Genomic DNA, 18,109 nt, shown 5'->3' with positions numbered 1-18,109 from the left:
CACAAAAATTCGATACAATGAAAAGACAGGAAGATGTCGAAGCGACTTGTTGTAGACTATGGAAACGGACACCCACCTTGGCCTAGCTAGGCGATGTAAAGAGGAGACATGCACACTGAATAAAAGTAAAGAAGATAGCATAGGAAAGAAAGCGACAATAAATAGGGCGGCCTTTCATGGGAAGCGAGATCGATTCGATAGGTCAGTCGTGGTCCGGTAATCTCGAAGGTGGACTGTATTTATTTAGTAGTAACTGCAGTAAACTATTCGTCGGAATTTGATTATGAACCTATCAATTGTATATATTACGACTATTTCACCAGGACAAAGGAAATTTAAAGATATTCACCGATGACTATTTTGCAGCAATGACCAATACCAAGCGATGTACGATTTGAATTGCGTCACGCGCGCGGTATTGTTGCAACCATAGCTAGGTAACGTAAATGATATCTCTATTCAGGCGTCGACATAAAGATCTAAATCAAAACACGCTCTCTCGATTAGAACGATGATCGAATTCTCAACATTGTTCGGGTGTGATATCATTGAGCTGAATTACATGTATGTATAGTCTGTACACCGCAGTTAGTGTAGTGACATTATTGCTTCATGCTGGAAGTGATCGAATTAGCAACAGAGTTCATAGGTAAACTTAGAGCGATTCTTAACCTGAGTTCCCGTCCCAAGGAGGAAGCGCGAATTTTCAGGCGCGACGCGTCTCTTTCAAGAGGATTTGTCCCTTTTTTAAAAGTGTCCTCGGAGGACGCTCTTTTTTCCTCTTTTTTGAGATTTTGTCCTCTTTTTTGAAAATTTTGGTCAGATTTAGAACAAATTGCGAGTGATATGCCGTAAATCAGCACAGAAATGACGATGCTCCGTCAGGTATTTCGGAGCGAAAAACGGTGATTTTAGGTCTGAGCGAAAAGCTGACTTTTTTTAGTCATCCACCTAACAATGCGGAGAGAAAAACGGTATTTTGAGCTCTGAGAGGAAAGTGTCCTGTTTTTAGATTTCCAAAATATGGTAAGCCTACGTATATTCATATTTCATAGGGCTCCCCTTTTAAAATCCTATGCATTGATGTTAAATATTGACTGGAATAGCTCATTTATCATTCCATTACAGCAGGGTTTGTCAACCCGCGGGCCGTATGCGGCCCGCGACATCTTTCATTCAATTTCTACGGGCACATTATTGTTATGGAAGGCTGATTTGTCATATTTGTCGAAGAAATTTTGTTATAACGAAGCGTATAAGTTTCAAATGATACTTCTTGAGTTATACATATCGCCTAATGTTGAAGAAAACGTTGCTAGTTAGGTGTCATGCCCAGCAGCCACATTTCTAGGAACTGTTAAAATTGTCGACGACGTTACAGACGCATTGTTCAAAATTTCTTGGAATATCGCTAAACCCAAGAATATACTAAAGAAGATGTGACTCCAATAAAACTTTAAGGTACTGTGCATATGTTCGCTGTTTCCGGAATTTAACAGCAAGGCCAAAATCACCTGACAAATTTCGAAGCTACAATTGTCTGATTGAACACTCACCAGAAAGTTCAATGTCAGTCGAATTTCTATCGCATGTTCCTAAGCAAGTTGCCACCTAGACCACTTCAGCCTAGCATTGGACGAATCCACCTACTTCAAACACATTGCCTAGCTAATTATCCAGGTGCATTTTAAAGCGTATTAATTTAAGTCTTGTTTCAACGTTACCTAATTCAGTTCGCTCCTATCGGACGACTAGCAAAAGGTCATCAACATTCAAGTGGCCCGCGCCATGGTTCTTAAATGTCATGTGGCCCTTTGGCCGAAAAGGTTGGCCACCCCTGCTCTAGAATGCATTAAAATGTACGAAATACCCATATAAGACTGGTAAATAGGCTCCAATACCCTAAATTTTATAGTAGCCGACAAATATACATGGTTATAATGTTCTGCGGCCCGCAGCGTCTTTTGCTATTAAAATGCGTCCCGTTATGCGAGGGAAGTTGAGAACCCCTGCACTACAGTATTTTTTATCTATAAAATGTCACATACAGTAAGTATATGATATAACAACATCATTGATGTACACCGAAATATCTCATGACGTCACTAATTGTACAATGTGACGTTACAGTAGATTTGTTTTCGTTATGTGACGATTTGAACCGATACTTTTATCCGATATGTATCAAATCTATAGTTAGATGCGTAATATATTAGATTTTAGTTTAGTGAATATAAGCGTTGTTGTCCACCAAAGTCTTGCAGATTAGCAACCCCTTGTTAGTGAAAGCAACGAAGCAATGTAGTAGATTCTCGGGTCAGGCTCGACGTGTCATAGTTCAACAGGACTTTATACTCATAGGTGTCAACTATCACAACAGAGACTGATGCAAACAATTCCTGTCGAATAGCTCATTGTCATTTTGCCTGAGATGTGAGCGTTACAGGATCAAACTTTAATGGGTGATATTAGTGCGATAAATTCCCAATGAAAAACTTCCTAAAGTATGCTTTCTTCATGTGCAAGTCCACTATATAAAGAGAGTTGTGCGGCTGTATAGACAGAATCCTAGGCGATGCGCATAAAATGCGTGGAGCTCACTTTAGTAACTATTCAAAAAACGTCCTCGTCTTACAAATACTCAATTACGCAATTATTGACTAGTGCTTTGTAAGAACTTAAAGTTCAAGCTAAAACTACTATAAAAACCACTGAAATCTCGATAACTTCACTACTGTCACGTCACTTTTAAATGCTACCAGGTGGTAGAAGATAATAAGCTATTACGTCACATTTCTAGTACATGATGATATGATTCGTGACTGAAAATTGTGATGTTTTGGTGCGACCTTCTCGTAAAATTACTCGATTTGGGATTGACTGTGTGAATAAATAAAATGACTCAAGTTGAGTCGGGTTAACCCTGAAAATCAGATGAGGACTTGGGACTCGGAGTGGTGGCTTGGTAATCATACGGACGCAACGATCTAGAAACTGGCATGCGGGGAATAGTGATATATCAAAAGTTCGTAACTTGCGTTGCGTATAGGGTATATACCATCTAATAAAGTCAGCATAGCAATCATTGGTATTCTGTGACCCCCGTGACGTATGGTTGGTTTCATGCTGAGTGTTGTTTGTTCTCTTTGTCCATGTTATTATCGGTGGCGAGGAAGGTAGTCGTACGCTCTACAGCTGTAAAACCAATGAATTCCTCGCTGATTAGACATTTCTATCCCAGGGGTTCTTGACTGAGGTCCGTAGCCCCATCGCGGAACGAAGCACCACGTTAGGGTGTACCAGATGCATTAAGGAATTAGGCTATATGCTGTGGACTATTTTCTTGGCCAATTTATTCAACTGGAAATTAGTCTTCGCGCTACGCGCGATTTCATGTGAATGGGCTTTCTGATTTTAATACAAGTACCATCAGAAATTGTGTTGAAATGGAAAGGGGCTTCGAGAAATCTTATTGGGAGCACAAGGGGACTATCGCTAAAAAAGGTTAAGACGCAATGCTATTAATATGGCTCAATAATGATTATATTTAATTTTTTATTGATATGTTCCAATAATAATCGAAGACAAAATCTAATGCTGATTTGATTTGACTTTGGCAATAACAGTAACAAAAGCCTATACCTATCACGACTATATCAAAAGCAGGATTAAACTACACCGCTAAAATGCTCTGATACAAGATCAGTCTTCAGTAGATTTTAAAATATTCTACATAAAATTGTGGCACGTCAAAGGTCCACTAGCTGCAATATTATAACCCGACAGTTTCACGATGTCACGGTGCATCCTCTCCCGTGGCGTCTATAACTCAATAATTAAAAATATTATGCCCGGCAGAAAAAAACAATTTTAGCGTTAGGTCAAAAAATGTCAAAATTGACAAAATTTTTCGCAACCTGCATTTTATTTTTATCGTAGATTTTGCGCAATCGGTGAACTTATCGTTTGATATTTACAGTTTGTAGCCTACTTTATAGGCCTACTGTGGCAGACGGCGCATTGTTTGCTCATTGTGAATCATGAACATTCAAATGAAACAAATAGGTTGACACCGTGCTATGCTCAACGTACCGCAATATTCTAAGTGAAGCAAGACTGCGTGGGCATTACATAGTTCTTACAAAAATTGAGATGTACAACATTGTCAGAATGAAGCAACACGGTGTGTCACCAGCAGTGTACGCATACGCACGCACAACTTCAGTGTTGCCAGCCAATAGCTGCTACAGTTGAACGTTCTTTCTCCATTCTTCTTGCTGTTGTTGTTTGTATATTCATGGTGTTTGTCGACTACAATGGTCATTTACACCAGGCCGATATTCCTTATTTTCGATTCCATATCCACCAAGACTCTGCCGACTTGTAGCACGGCCCACTTCTATGCTTTTTGTAAGACACCGCTTAACGCGGATGAGATAAGGAGCCTAGATAAACCTTCAACACTTGGGTAGTAATTCTGGAGTCGACCTCGGTCGGACAAGAACCTAAACCCCATTGGTGTTGTAGCTGTGGATTATATCACTACGCTATCTCGCCACATCTTCATCCTTGGCAAGCTACTTACTAAAGACGGACACTTTTTACCCGAGACCCAGGGATATCTAGAACTAGTTATCCCTGCCGAGAATGCAGAAAAGTATCTTTCGTTGTACTGCAACACATTTTAATTATTTTCACCATAGTAGCCTACATCATGTACTGGAATTCATCATAGGGCCAAATTTTGTTAAAATAATATTTCGTCATGTAAAAATTCGTCAGTTTCTGAGTCAAACAAGTTTTTGAGGGAAAACTACTTCGTAAGGACAGACAATTCAAACCAGAAATGAGGTTAAGTATTAAAATTCCAACATTTTTTGGGAAAACACCTAATTTGCATACGTTAGGTCAAAATTTGGTCAAAATTTAGTTTTTTAATGTCAAAATTTAGATTTTTTAGGTCAAAATCTTTCGTTTTTTAGGTAAAAAAAAAATCGCCCTAGTAATGAGCATAATTCGCTGACTACCTCCATGTGAGTGTATTTCGTGCTTGATGCTGTGTGATTTAGAGATTGGCAAGGTTATAAAGATGTGAAAAAAATGTAGTAGGGCCTACATGAAAAAGGCTCAGAGTGCAAAACCTACCAAGGTTCGTTTGCGAACGTGAACCTCTGAATTTAAGAGATTCACAGACAAAACGAGAACGTGAACCTCACGATCAAGCCATCCCTAATGAATAGTATGATCTTATTTTCAAGAAAAGTCATTTCATTGCTGTTTATCACTAATCCTACAGTTGCCATTTGCACGAGACAGATGACGATTGCACGATAATTAAGCTAAATTTGAACTAAAGTTCCAAAGTTCTACAGTTCCAAAGTTGGGGATGTTATTCACAGCTTCGGAATGAATGGACTCGAATCGAATACTTTAGTCTTAGCGCGGTACCAAAATTAAATTTCTCAAATAGTGTAGGATATTTCCTGTCTTTGCATTCTTAGTATTGTGTGATATAGCATTTATTTACCATTACGTGATCGTGATCATGGCGGAAGGGGGAGAAGAGCGAATTTCTGGTGTCGATGATGTGCCTCCACCATTATTACCTGAAGGAAGCAGTAAGTAATTGCTAGAACATTTGAGTTCATATCTATATCCTATGAAATCATATTAAAGTTAGCACGGATTGTTCGAGCGTATAAAGCAGCATAATCAAGAATCGATTCGCTATAAAACATTCGCAAATAGACCACGTAGAGCTCGCACGCCAATGCAAATTAGCTGCCCAAACATATTCTTATGAGGATTACTCCAAGCATATGCTTCGTCGAATGCTAAACATTCAAGTGAAAATCTAGCCTGCACACAACACTATAATTGATGACAATGTATTCACTGTCATTGCGCTAGGCAGATCTTTGTTTCATTTAACAGTGTTGAACTATACCCTTATTCAATTGACAAACCTATTTATGCTGACAAAAATATTCTGTCCACAACTCACTAATTTATCCTTAGTTTATTTTGTTTCGTGTTTGCAACTGTATATTTATAAATTACGCTATATGACCTCGGGGCGTGGGTTACTAGTGGCCCTCGGAAATTCGGCCCTCGGTAAATTTGGCCGTCGATGAATTTTGCATAAAAATGAATTTTCTATTAAAATGTATTCGGAGCCGTAAATATTCGCGTTATCGCCCGTGACTGCATGATCTACGCATACCGCGACCTCCAAATCACTTGATAATAAGATAATGGTGCAATTCATGTTAATAGTTGGGAATACATTTAATATAAAATTCTCCCAGGGCCGAATTTACCATGTTAATTCGGCCTCGTAAATATCCGCGGTATCTCTCGCGAGCTACGCATACCCTGAACTGCGAATCACTTCATAGTAGTATAATTATGTAATTATCTCATATTAATGGTTGGTTATACATTTTAATACAAAATTCCCCAGGGCCGATTTTTTTGGCAACCATACCTTACTTCACTTCGAAGTTTAATATAGGTATCATAGTTACAATGCGAATCTCATGGTCTGTGATTTTGATTGTTGTGTCATACTTAGCCTTTTTGGTTTTACTTTTAAATGTGTTAAAATCTTTTTGGTGTGCCGTTAACTCTCGAAAAGAGGCACCCTAGAATTCTTCAAGTTCAATAAATATTCTACTACTATGAATACATTGAAAGCTATATTCAATTTCCGTACCACAAAGCATATAATTAAATTATTGAAATATAATATTAATATTCGAGCGCTGCATAACCTAATATTAAGGAGAAATTATGGGAAGTTTCCATGATCGATACTTGATTTAAAAATGCTTTCAAATGAGTATATGGAAATGAGAACCGGAATATCAGACGTAATATTCTCGCGTGTCTCAGGATCTGCAAGTTTGGCAGAAGGCGAATACATCAATCAACGGATCATAAACAGCTCGGTCAACGTTGTGGCAGGAGATCAAATTCACGGAAACAAGACCACCATCAACTACATTATGAATTCTGGAATTGACGCTATTGCACAAGACCAACGTAAGTGTTTTATCCGGTACTATGTAGTACATCCTGTTTCATAAAATCAATGGTCATTGTCGCCAAATGTCCCATGATGCAGCTGCACCACATCGTTAACATTGGTCGTGTATATATATGTGGGGCAATGTTATAATGACTCGAGTCACGAATTTCTGATGACTAGACCTGACCCCATTCATTTTCCTAAAATATGGAAATGACTCGACTACACTCGAGTCAATCTGTGTACTGAGTCAACTTGGGCTCGAGTTATTGCGCATGACTAGAACCAAGTCATATGAGTCGAGACTCAGACGGCCAAGACCGACATTCCATTGTAATTTCGTCTATTGGTACTGGTACTTGAAAATCCAACCAGAAACCAAACTTGTACAAACTCTTGGGTTGTAAAAAAGGTCAACTAGAAATAGAACCACTCATTTTTTAAAACTCGCAACTATGTAAAAATAACTAGATTTACCAGATTTTCAAAATCTTCAAAACAACTAGAACTGCAACTAGTCAGTTTTTACAATCCGCAGCTACAACGAGAAATTAAACTACTCAACTTTCAAAATCATCAACTAGAACTAAAACTACTCAAAAAACTATTAGTTAGTTGACTATCAACTAAATAAATGTGTGGTTTGTCAAGTCAGCTTAACTATCTTTACTGGTTGTCCTACTGATTTCCACACATATATGGTATGGACACATGTGGTAGAGTTTTGTTTTGTAACTCATTGGAAATTAAGGGTCCCCTGAACGTCTGTCGATAAGCATTGCGCGGACCTGGGCGTTTTACGTTTCGCGGGTCAAAGATGGACTATATACGCGGGAATTGCGGGGAAAACTTTGAAGAAAAATAAAATGTGTCCCAAACACTCTACTTCATGTTGATTAACGAAATAAACTAGATTCACATTCGAGCTCTTTCCAGGTAATTATTAGAGATTAATGCACGCAGAATGTAGTGCAATATTTTGTCTTAGCTCGTCAACGTATTTCCTGCATGTCATACACAGAAAAATAATTAGTCGGTATACGAGTAATGGATAATAACGGCTCAGTTATGATTTTTTATCAGCAGCCGTTGGTTGTTAATGCTTCGATGTATAAATTGTCATGACGATTTGACGAGTAAAAAATATCAAATCTTTACCCGGTGTAAACGTAGATAGGCCTACCGCTAGCCAATCAACTGTTAAACTGCGTTCACCTAAGTATAACAAAACATCAATTCTTAGTGGGCCTACATACGATACTATTCGAAACTAGGCAGAGCGGTGATTATTATCCTGCTGCAAGGTAGTGGCGTCTGCAGCGTAGTGATAATCTGACATAATCATAGCGGGTTTTCTTACAATCACAGTACTACATGTATAACGAATATCTATTTACTATGTGCGGATAATTCGTTACGCAATGAAGAGCCAATACTAGTAACGCAATAATGAGCAGGGGCGTTTGACCATATGACATTTCTGCTATCCAAAACCTGTTTCAAATCGCACTCTTCATTGTTCACGAATGTTCAGTTTATGTCATGGGCATTGAACAAATGAAAAGTAATAGTTCTTTCACAAACAGATCGATTAGATATGTGAAGTAGTCGATTGCAATTACTTCGGATTTTTTTCGAATGTAATCGATTGCGATTACGATTATTTTCAAATGCTGTAATCGTCGTAATGGATTTCGATTACTAATCACGATTACCGCATATCTGCACCAGAGTTATAAAAAGTGGGCGCAACTAGTCTTTCAGTAGAAAATTAGAAGCCAACACAATGACTTGGACTCGGACTTGACTCGGTGGTGAATTGAAAATGACGACTCGACTCGAGGCAAAACTATAAGAAAGAGGTTGACTTATGACTCGAAACCATGCGACTTAGTTACAACTTTCAATCTTTATCTGGCGGCACTTTCCGCATCATTACAAAGTACAATTTCCAATTCACAATGATGGATTTTACATATGCCTTCTCTTACAAAACCTCCACACCTTAGTATTCAATCAACCTTTTAACTGATGCATTTTATCAAAAAATGGAGCTCAACAGATGACACGCGTATCCCGAACGATTTTCGTTTAATGCTTCACTCAGCAGAAAACCAGAGTTGGTGAAAGTAGTCACCGTCGCTACTCAAGTAGAATTAGAAGTAACGCCGGCATTTCTAGTCAAGTAGAAGTAGGATTGGTGGTTCACAAGTAAGTAAGTAAGTAGGTATTCTACGCATATTTTTGCATACAAAACTGAAAACTGTCAAGTAGAAGTAGAAGTAGTCTAAAATCATAACTACTTAAAAAGTAGTGTGAGTAGGCAAAATCTACTTCAAGTACTTCAAATAGTAGAAGTACTTCGTTACTGACCACATCTGCAGAAAACACAATGGGATAACATGGCAGGCATCGCATAGCCTGCTTATTTGCACGCTGAAAAGGTTATTACAGTCTCGGATGATCAATCGCCCAAAGACGATCAATTTCACTTTATTTTATTCTTTTCTTTTATGATCTATGACAGACGAACTATTACGTGGTTTAATTGGCAGTCGCATCCGCTGTATGTGCCGCGTAGCGGCATTAAATTACGCATTCGCGAAACAATAACATCATATTGGTAATTTATTCGCTAAAAGCTTTTCGACTGACCCTCAGTAGCGAACGTCAGTGATAGGGTGGATCAGATTCGAAATGTAATAACTATTTTGTGTCTATGACGTAATAATCACATAAAAAACAACTAGTAGACAGGCAAGATACGGTAGTAACGACACAAAACAAACGTTAACGAGCACATATTCGGTTATAAATAACCTAGAAAACAGCACACAACATTATTGAAATATTCCAAGGGTGTAGAGGCGTTGGCGAAGAAGGAACGCCAGAAGGACGCCATGAGCATGGATTAGGATTTGAAAAAACAGGATTTGTGAAATTTTGTCGGATTTGGATTGAATTAGGACATAGAAATTCATGTCCGCTCAAAGTACAAACTAATACAGCTTATGATTCATACGCAATGAACGGTGGCCGCATCACTTTCCCGTGACCTAAGGTTAAACCTTCTGTTAAGTGAGAAACGTCATAATGCAATAACAAGAGAGTACCGTACCGGCAACAATAACAGCAACAAACTGCGTATAGCAGTTTCCTTCGAAAAATATACAGCAGTAATGGTTTTGCAGTGTAGGAGATTGAGCTGCCGCTGGGGTCAGAAGCCTTTTCAGTAACTGCCAGAATATAACAAAACTTTGGGTGGAATAGTGATATGAGTCCGATGAGGGCGATAGAGAAATATGTCTAACAAAGTTTAGACGCGTAGATTTGGATTGGGATAGATTAGATTGTGAACTGGGAGAGAATATCGCATTGAGTGAGGCCGATATCTGGCTCGTCATACCGATGTGGCCGAGTTTGAGTTTGGTGCCCTGCCTTAAATCGAGAATATACCAATAGCAGCAATTTCTAAGAATTCACTGACTAGTAGCCTAATTTAGGAGAGTGACATGACTGGTTCGAATATTTTAACAACATGACTTTTATATCAGTAGTTCTCAACCTTTGGACCTTGCGGCACTCTCTCTCAGGAGAGAGAAAAAAGCGACACTATATAGCACTTCTAGTAGTGGAACACAATACGTAACTGCCGCATCTTAAACCCACAATTGGCCAATTGAGTGGCCGAACTCAATTGAGGCCCGTGAATCAACAAATATTATCATAGCTATATCTTTTAAGTTATTTGTGTTATTTGTGTACGGAACCAGCATATAACTCAAGTTTGAGGTCATTGCTCATTGAAATCACGGGAGTATCCCTTTCATTTTTGCCATATGAAAGCTGTATATATTGTAACGCTGAATTTTAAGCTAATGAGATGTTAATATAAATTAGGCCTACTTTTGAAGTTGTGACAGTAATGGGTATTGTAGTCAGATGCAGGCGATTTGTTCCCCTTAAAACTAGCGTTTGTAATATTTGTGTAGACAGAATTACACTAAAAATATTTCAATTTTATATCGTTGACTTGTTTTGAGGCTTGTTGTGTTCTAAGCAGGTTCTACTCTTGGGCTCATTTCATTGCTATGTTCAAGAGATTCTTCTATACTATGTTTAGACAAGGTGATCTGGCTAATATGTTTTATGACTGACTGTCACCATTGCAAGGATTCAATATAAAATTAGTTAAGTTTCACGAATGGGTGATCACTAAATGGGTGATTTGTGATGAGTGATATGGAATCACTCAGTAACAATCAATATGACAAAAAGCTTCAATGAAATCAGGCTATGAATATTACTTCCTACCCCTAATCACCATATCTTTACTGGGCTTAGTAGGCTACTGGCAACATATTGATCATGAATGATGTATACATTTTTGCTACAGTATGCTCTTCATATCTTATAGGTCAGTGTTTTCCAAACTTTTTCGATTCAACTCTCTATTAAAAAGTTTAGAATATCTTTATTGGCTCTTTTAAAGACTAGACCAGAGGTAATCAGTAACGTTATGCTTCTACTTTTCAGTGGTATTCACGAAGATGGTATCCGTGTACGTGTACATTTAGCCAACTGGTTTTGCTTGTATGGCACCGGAACTTCAACACTTTTTTCACTCATATCTCTCAAAATCTCCCACTTTTAAACACTGTTCTAAGTTTTATTCCCTTTATAAAATGTGATAGGTTATTGGGTGGTACCGTATACCGGGGTAACTTTGGACAATTTTCAACAATTCCGCTTTGTATCTTGGAAATGCTAGGGTGTAGGGGAGGCAAGTTATGTGTTTTTCAGGGGTCATGAAACAAAGATTAGAATGACCTAATCAAAAATTTTCATTGTTATAAATCTGTACTTCATTTTTGTAAATTATCCGTGTCCAATAGGGTGGAGTGAAAAATGGAAAATTTTGAATTTTAAAACGGACACTTGATATGTGGTGCCAAATTAAAAAAAAATAATTTCTATAATAATTTTGGGTTCGTGTACCCTCTAGTGGTCGTGCAATTGCATCGAACGAGCCAAAAATAGCTAATTTCGCTATATATTGATGACCGCTTCCTCTAGAAAGCTGATTTTGGGCTCAAAAGATGCAGAAGCAACAAGTTTCTATCTCACTTCCACAGAACTTTGTCATAAAAATGAACAGAAAAAAAGTTATGAGCAAATTATTGATTTTTAGACCATTTTTCGGTAAAATTAGGCACTGAAGCAGGGTACGAGGCCAAAAGCGTGTAGTCATCGATCTTATGACTGACAACTCCATATTGGAAACACATAAATTGTTAATTCATATTGAAAACACAAAACCATCAATTCCATATTGAAAAAGATATATTTCGAAGATGATTTCACCACCAGAGTATTAGTCTGCACAAACTTTGAAATCTTGTTTTGTATTAAAAGATTTCATCTGTTTTTGAGACTTCAGTTTTTCTCTGATTAAGTCATCTCTACGTTTAAATCCCGACACATGGGCAGATGCTTTGGTCACCACTTTAACGTCTCTTTCCACTGCCTGGTTGTGCCAAGGATTTTGAGGAGATGACCTTAGATTTTCCATCTCGAGATATGGTGAGTTTTTGATTGCTGGTGGCTGTTCCATATCTTTTAGATTCAAGTTGACAATTTAGTGGTATGATTTGGCCTTGATGTTCATAATTGGGATTTTAAACAATCTGATTCTAGTGTCAACGTTGTTTTTAGGTTTCGTTTCATTAACATATCCTCCTTCAAAGTCATTAATTGGAATCTGGTATTCTGTTTGATCTGCTCACAGTTGAAATCTTGCAAGTCTTCCGAGGCCTTCATCATCATCACCAAGCATTCCCAAAAGACATTATCCGGATGTGCAAAATATGCTTTTCCTTGTAGCAAAGGTAGTGCAAGGTTGCGAATTCGTGTATCAGAAAGCTTTGTAATATGGAAAACTATGTTGCAGAAGTTTTTAGCACCATCAACAATGGAATTGTGCCTTTTTATTTCAAACCATGACGGAAAATAAAACTCCATGCAGAATTAAGCAAGATAGTTCAGATTGCTTGATGGGGTAACTGTGGGGTAACTGTGGAAAATGTAGTTTTTGTATGCCTTTACACTCTACTGTTTATTTGAAGAGCTTCTTGGAGGTACAGAACTTCAATATACAATTAAATAGTATATTCATATTGCAATGAACCCGAATATTTTCGGCTGACACTTTTATCAAAATACACCAACCAAAACTCTGTCAACAAAAGGAGTTCGTGTATCACCTAAAAATAGTACATTGAACGTTCTCTCATTCGAAATTTCATGCTGGTGACGTCATATTTTGTGATACGATTGTTGATATACAATGTTCTTTCCAATTCTCTACTAGTTGCTGACGATTACCCCTGACGAGTGTCAGCCGAAAATATTCGGGTTCATTTCAATATGAATATACTATTTAATTCTACTGTTTATGAAACCACGTAAATGAGGTTTATTTGGTAAGAGTTGATGAGAGCAGCGGCTAAAACTGAAACAAAATAGTATGTGTCTGGCCTATGGCATGATTTTTACCTAATCCCCCCCCCCAAAAAAAAAACACAAATTAGGTAGGCTAATACCCCCTTATTCATCTCTTCTCTCAATTTTCCCCAATGGCTTCACCCATTAGGACTTATAAATGACATATAAAGATAAGGGGTATCCCACTGGCAGTGTCAGCAATCGACAGCATACATTAAGCATGTTACCGTGATTTATTGCCGATTTCAGATATATTACTGTTCTTTAAAAGATACACTTTCCCTTTCCTATGTCCTCTGATAGATATATTTATCGTAATTTACGATATCCCTTACTCTGCAGGTGCATCTGTAGGAGTACCATATGTGATATGTTTTTCAAGTAGCTTACACCCGATTACAATATCTCACTATCTCACCTCATTGCCTAGCCTACCCATTTTTGATATTTTGGCAAACTCTAATTTATTAATCTTCTCATTCCATTTTAAAAAGCCATCAGGCCGGTCATAAGAAATATAGTTGACGATACACTTTGCCACAGATGAAGCATCCACTTTCCAGAGCTCTAAATATCACATTTTCCACTGTCCAAAGTAACTTTGGACATCACATTTTCTTGTATTGATGTAAGGGTGAGCCCACTGAGATTATTGCCATGGATTAGGACTACTTAGAGCAGGGGTCGCCAACTCAAAACGGACCGCGGGCCACTTTTCAAATTTCGTAGAGGCCGCGGGCCGCATTAATTCGATATCGATGTAAAATAGGCACCACGTTCTAAAACTCTATTTCAGTACAACGGTGAGCTACCTAACATAGGCAATGGGAATATTGACCACAAAAGAAATAATATTTTATTAAATGAATACAAATACAACAAAAAACCATAATCATCAATTTTATTTTATTTTGAACTGTGAGCTGTGTACGATACATAGGAACGCTTTTCAGCGACTAAGGAATCGATATTGGGACCAGCGAGATACGTTACTAGCTGAAAGATCATCTCCACGTAAAGCTTGATCTTATGGGGAAGCCCTAATCCAGTCGTTCTCAAACCTTTTTTAGACATACACCCTTTATGATACTGAAAAATTGTCATATCACAAAATGCAACCAGAATGCTAGCAATCCCAACGGCTAGTTTGATGGCATAGAAGGTTATGGCTGTTGATGAGAGCATTCTATAAGATGAATTCCGGACTATACACAGAGCAATAACTATGAATATGAGGTAAATCGCGCGGAGCGTGAATATTTTTTCATTTGAGCGCATCTCCGCATTTGAGCGCATCTCAGATGCTTTCGCACTCCCCAGTTTGGGAACTACTGCCCTAAGCCGTTTCTAAGCGTCTCGGTCTTGGCAGTGTTTTTGGGCCATTGAAAGTCAAGGCAATATGCCCATTCATATCAGCAGATTCCCCCGCGATGGAATGCTGTTGCCATCACCACAGCCGTTTCAGCTAGTGACGAATAGTGATGTTGGGTACAGGAGAATAGCTTGTTTTGAAACAGCAACAACAACATGTTGAAACTGTAGTCAAGTTCAGCATTTGAAATTGGATTTCTTAGCTTTCATCCGAAATCTCAAATCAGGTCGCGGGCCGCAGAATATGACTTGGCGGGCCGCATGCGGCCCGCGGGCCGCGTGTTGGTGACCCCTGACTTAGAGGTATCTGTTGCCAAGTTTTGTGTCTATGAATCACATGCTATTAATGTTTATTGGTGAGAAGTTTAATAGCCATCAATTTTGATGAAATTGACCCCCGCCATTAATTTATCAATGTTGGCTCAAGTTTATCTTGTAGTGAAATGAATCCATCTTTTATTGAGACTACTTGTGGTACTGTTGCCTCATGAAAAAGAATTTGACATTCAGCGGCAACCATTTAATAACCATTTAAATCTTTTACTGCTTAGTGTCCAAAGTTACCCTTGAGTCAAAAGTAACCCCGGTTTACGGTATACTGTAATTTTTTATGTATATTACGCCCCATGTATAATACATACCCTGAAATTGGCATGTAGTTACTGAGAAAAATCCAGTACCCATGTATAGCACACATCCTGCACGAGCAGTAGCCTACATCATGTAGTGTACATGTACTGTACAGCAGTGGTTCTCAGCTGCCGATCAGTGCCGGTCCACCAAATGTATTAAATCTATTTATCCTAATTTAAAGATGAAAATAGTTCAGGGTTTAGGACGTATTTTTGCACTCGGTTCTGATAGCAAATTTCTTGTCTTTATCAGGTTTTCGTGTAAGTGTTATATGAGGCGACTCATAAGTAGCCCGCAACTCGTTTTGGACAGATTTTATGTGAATGCTACATATACTTTTAAACAAAAGTGATACATGGTATTATGGTGGATGCTATAGTACAGTTGTTCTTGTAACCTTTTTCCCAATGCAGCGCTCCCTTTCGAAAATTGCCTGGGTCTGGTATCCCCATATTTTTAGGACAGTAGTAAAAACAAGTGGTAAGAGTTCAAAGGCTGGTTGGTATTTTTGGGTTAAGTGACTTCACTATTGGAAATAGTTTTGAATCGTGCCCGAATAGCACTCGACTAATTAACGCTACGTCTGGCAAAACGAGAGTAAAGCTCAGAAGAAAGAGACAGTTTTGTTGCATCACAATGACAAAACTTGAGAACAATGCAGTTTTCTATACTAATTATGGGGGTTCTAGGACCATGAACAGAATGATATTTGTATTTTCGGAATCAGTATAGCAATAGCTTTCCATTGATCCCCGTTTTATTGAATTTGGCGCTCATCAACACGATAAAAAATGGCCGTAAAGTTGCCTTTGGTCAAATGGAAAGTATGACCTAACCAAAATGCAACGAACCCTTTACTTCCGCTGTGTCCACACCATATAGGACACTATGCTCATACTATCTGGTCCAATAAATTTAACATAAACGTATTCCAAATTTCAATCAAAGCAACCCATATTATAAAAACTTCATGCAAGGTTGCAGGCCACAACACTAAACAGTATCATCCTTTATTATATATGATGGAGAAATAATATGAAGATTTGATTTTCAGCTATCAAATACAAATATATTTATTTAATCATTTAATCATGTTTAATACACAAATGGCTCTGGCTCTGGCTCTCACTCTCACTCTCACTTTTAAAAGTGGTACAGTGCGTCTTTCTTAGATTTCGACACACTATTCGCTGTGGGATAAAATACCTAGTTCGAAACGCTTTGTGGAAATAAACCAGAGGTAGCGTGATCGTCGTATTTCAACATGAATTATCATAAATCACTGCATACGAGGATACATGTTGCAAACAAGGCCGGATAAAATTTTGAGATATGACAAATTTTGTCAAATGGTAACTAGCAATAAGAGCTCAGAGATATATGGACAAGTTGTTCTACATTTTTGAAGGATCACATGTCCTCAACATTTGTTTTGAAGTTCAAGCGGTCCACGAGATCAAGAAGGTTGAGAACCACTGTGGCACAGTGCATGTATAGTAAATGAGTACCGTAATTTTTCGAGTATAGTAGAGTAGCTGTGGTTTAGTATACTATGTCGACTATTTTACCGCTTCCAAAAGCTTTCTAGATACTCATAATCTATGTACTATGGTGTTTTAAACTGTTTGGCGGTATTTTATAGTGCAACTTTTTGCAACTTTCCTCTTTTTTTCGTAGCCAATTTTTGCTGCAATTTTCATCAAATATTGCATAATAATGTCAAGGAGTGATTCAACAACATGCTGTAAACTATTTCTAGTATGGTTCTACTCTCTTCGATTTGCATAAAGAGCTATATGATGGCCTAGCTCAGAGGCGGGCAGCATACGGCCCGCGGGTTTCCAGTCTTGGTTGATAATGTGGCCCGCCGGCCGGTGTCCTGTCAATACCGAGGAAACCGTTACCGAGAATGCAAAGTATGCAATGCAGGCATGTTATGCATATAAACAGTAGGGGTCTTCAAAAGTGACTTTTTTTCTCAAATCGTACTACTGGCTACTTGATAAAATTGTTAGGTTACCCAATTTAATTATTTATTATAGTAGCGCCCACCGTAAATACTACGGTATTTTATTCAAATCCAAATTTTTCTTCGACAATTACTTCGCTTCCACTGGTTGAAATTGAACCAAATTTGGTGAACATCGTTTCTCTAGACGGCCTAACACTTTCATGGGGTGAACAGAAAATTTTCAATTTTTTAAACATTTATTTTTTTAGAATAAATATAAACTTTTTTCTCCTATAGCAAAGAGACTACGGGCTGGAATTGAACCGAATTTTGTGTGTATGCTTAAATTAGGCAACCTAACGATTTTATCAAGTAGCCAGTACGATTTGAGAAAAAAAGTCATTTTTGAAGATCCTAATATACAGGTCATGTGCATGTGCATGACGGCTTTGCCAAATTCGGTGTCTTCTCAGTAAGTTACATTCCTGGCATTGGCCGTTCTCGGTACCGGTAATGGTATAGAACCGTAAATGCCGATAATGGAAGTCTTTTCGCTTCTATTTACGCGTATAAGCTCCACTCTCGCATGCTGCGCAGTGCGCACACGAAGATAATAACAA

General features: G+C 38.1%; 2 protein-coding genes and 2 long non-coding RNA genes across 8 annotated transcripts in view; 3 read left to right on the top strand and 1 right to left on the bottom strand.

The window, feature by feature from the left end:
- LOC145448396 (uncharacterized) overlaps nucleotides 1–18,109 on the top strand; it is a 445,163-nt gene that overhangs the window by 30,074 nt on the left and 396,980 nt on the right. The window lies entirely within an intron of this gene.
- LOC145448941 (uncharacterized) overlaps nucleotides 1–18,109 on the bottom strand; it is a 507,956-nt gene that overhangs the window by 400,376 nt on the left and 89,471 nt on the right. The window lies entirely within an intron of this gene.
- The window catches only part of LOC145444558 (uncharacterized), a 199,573-nt gene that overhangs the window by 154,151 nt on the left and 27,313 nt on the right, over nucleotides 1–18,109 (top strand). The gene's annotated exons all lie outside the window — the stretch shown is intronic.
- The window catches only part of LOC145441874 (uncharacterized), a 140,182-nt gene that overhangs the window by 103,966 nt on the left and 18,107 nt on the right, over nucleotides 1–18,109 (top strand). The window contains exons 1-2 of one of the 3 annotated variants that reach the window (XM_080321391.1): nucleotides 4,863–5,618; nucleotides 6,895–7,044. The exons of the other annotated variants lie outside the window; for them this stretch is intronic. Of the exons in view, the coding sequence (XP_080177517.1) occupies nucleotides 5,546–5,618; nucleotides 6,895–7,044 (223 nt within the window). The 5' untranslated portion in view covers nucleotides 4,863–5,545. Of the gene's footprint in view, nucleotides 1–4,862; nucleotides 5,619–6,894; nucleotides 7,045–18,109 lie in introns of those variants that run through there. 3 annotated transcript variants of the gene reach the window in all.

The sequence above is a fragment of the Botryllus schlosseri genome, chromosome 1, assembly GCF_051294905.1.
Source record: "Botryllus schlosseri isolate E-star chromosome 1, Bs_hap1, whole genome shotgun sequence".
Taxonomy (NCBI): Eukaryota; Metazoa; Chordata; class Ascidiacea; order Stolidobranchia; family Styelidae; genus Botryllus; species Botryllus schlosseri.
Note: the sequence above shows the minus strand (reverse complement) of the source record. Positions and strands in the feature narration are given on the sequence as shown.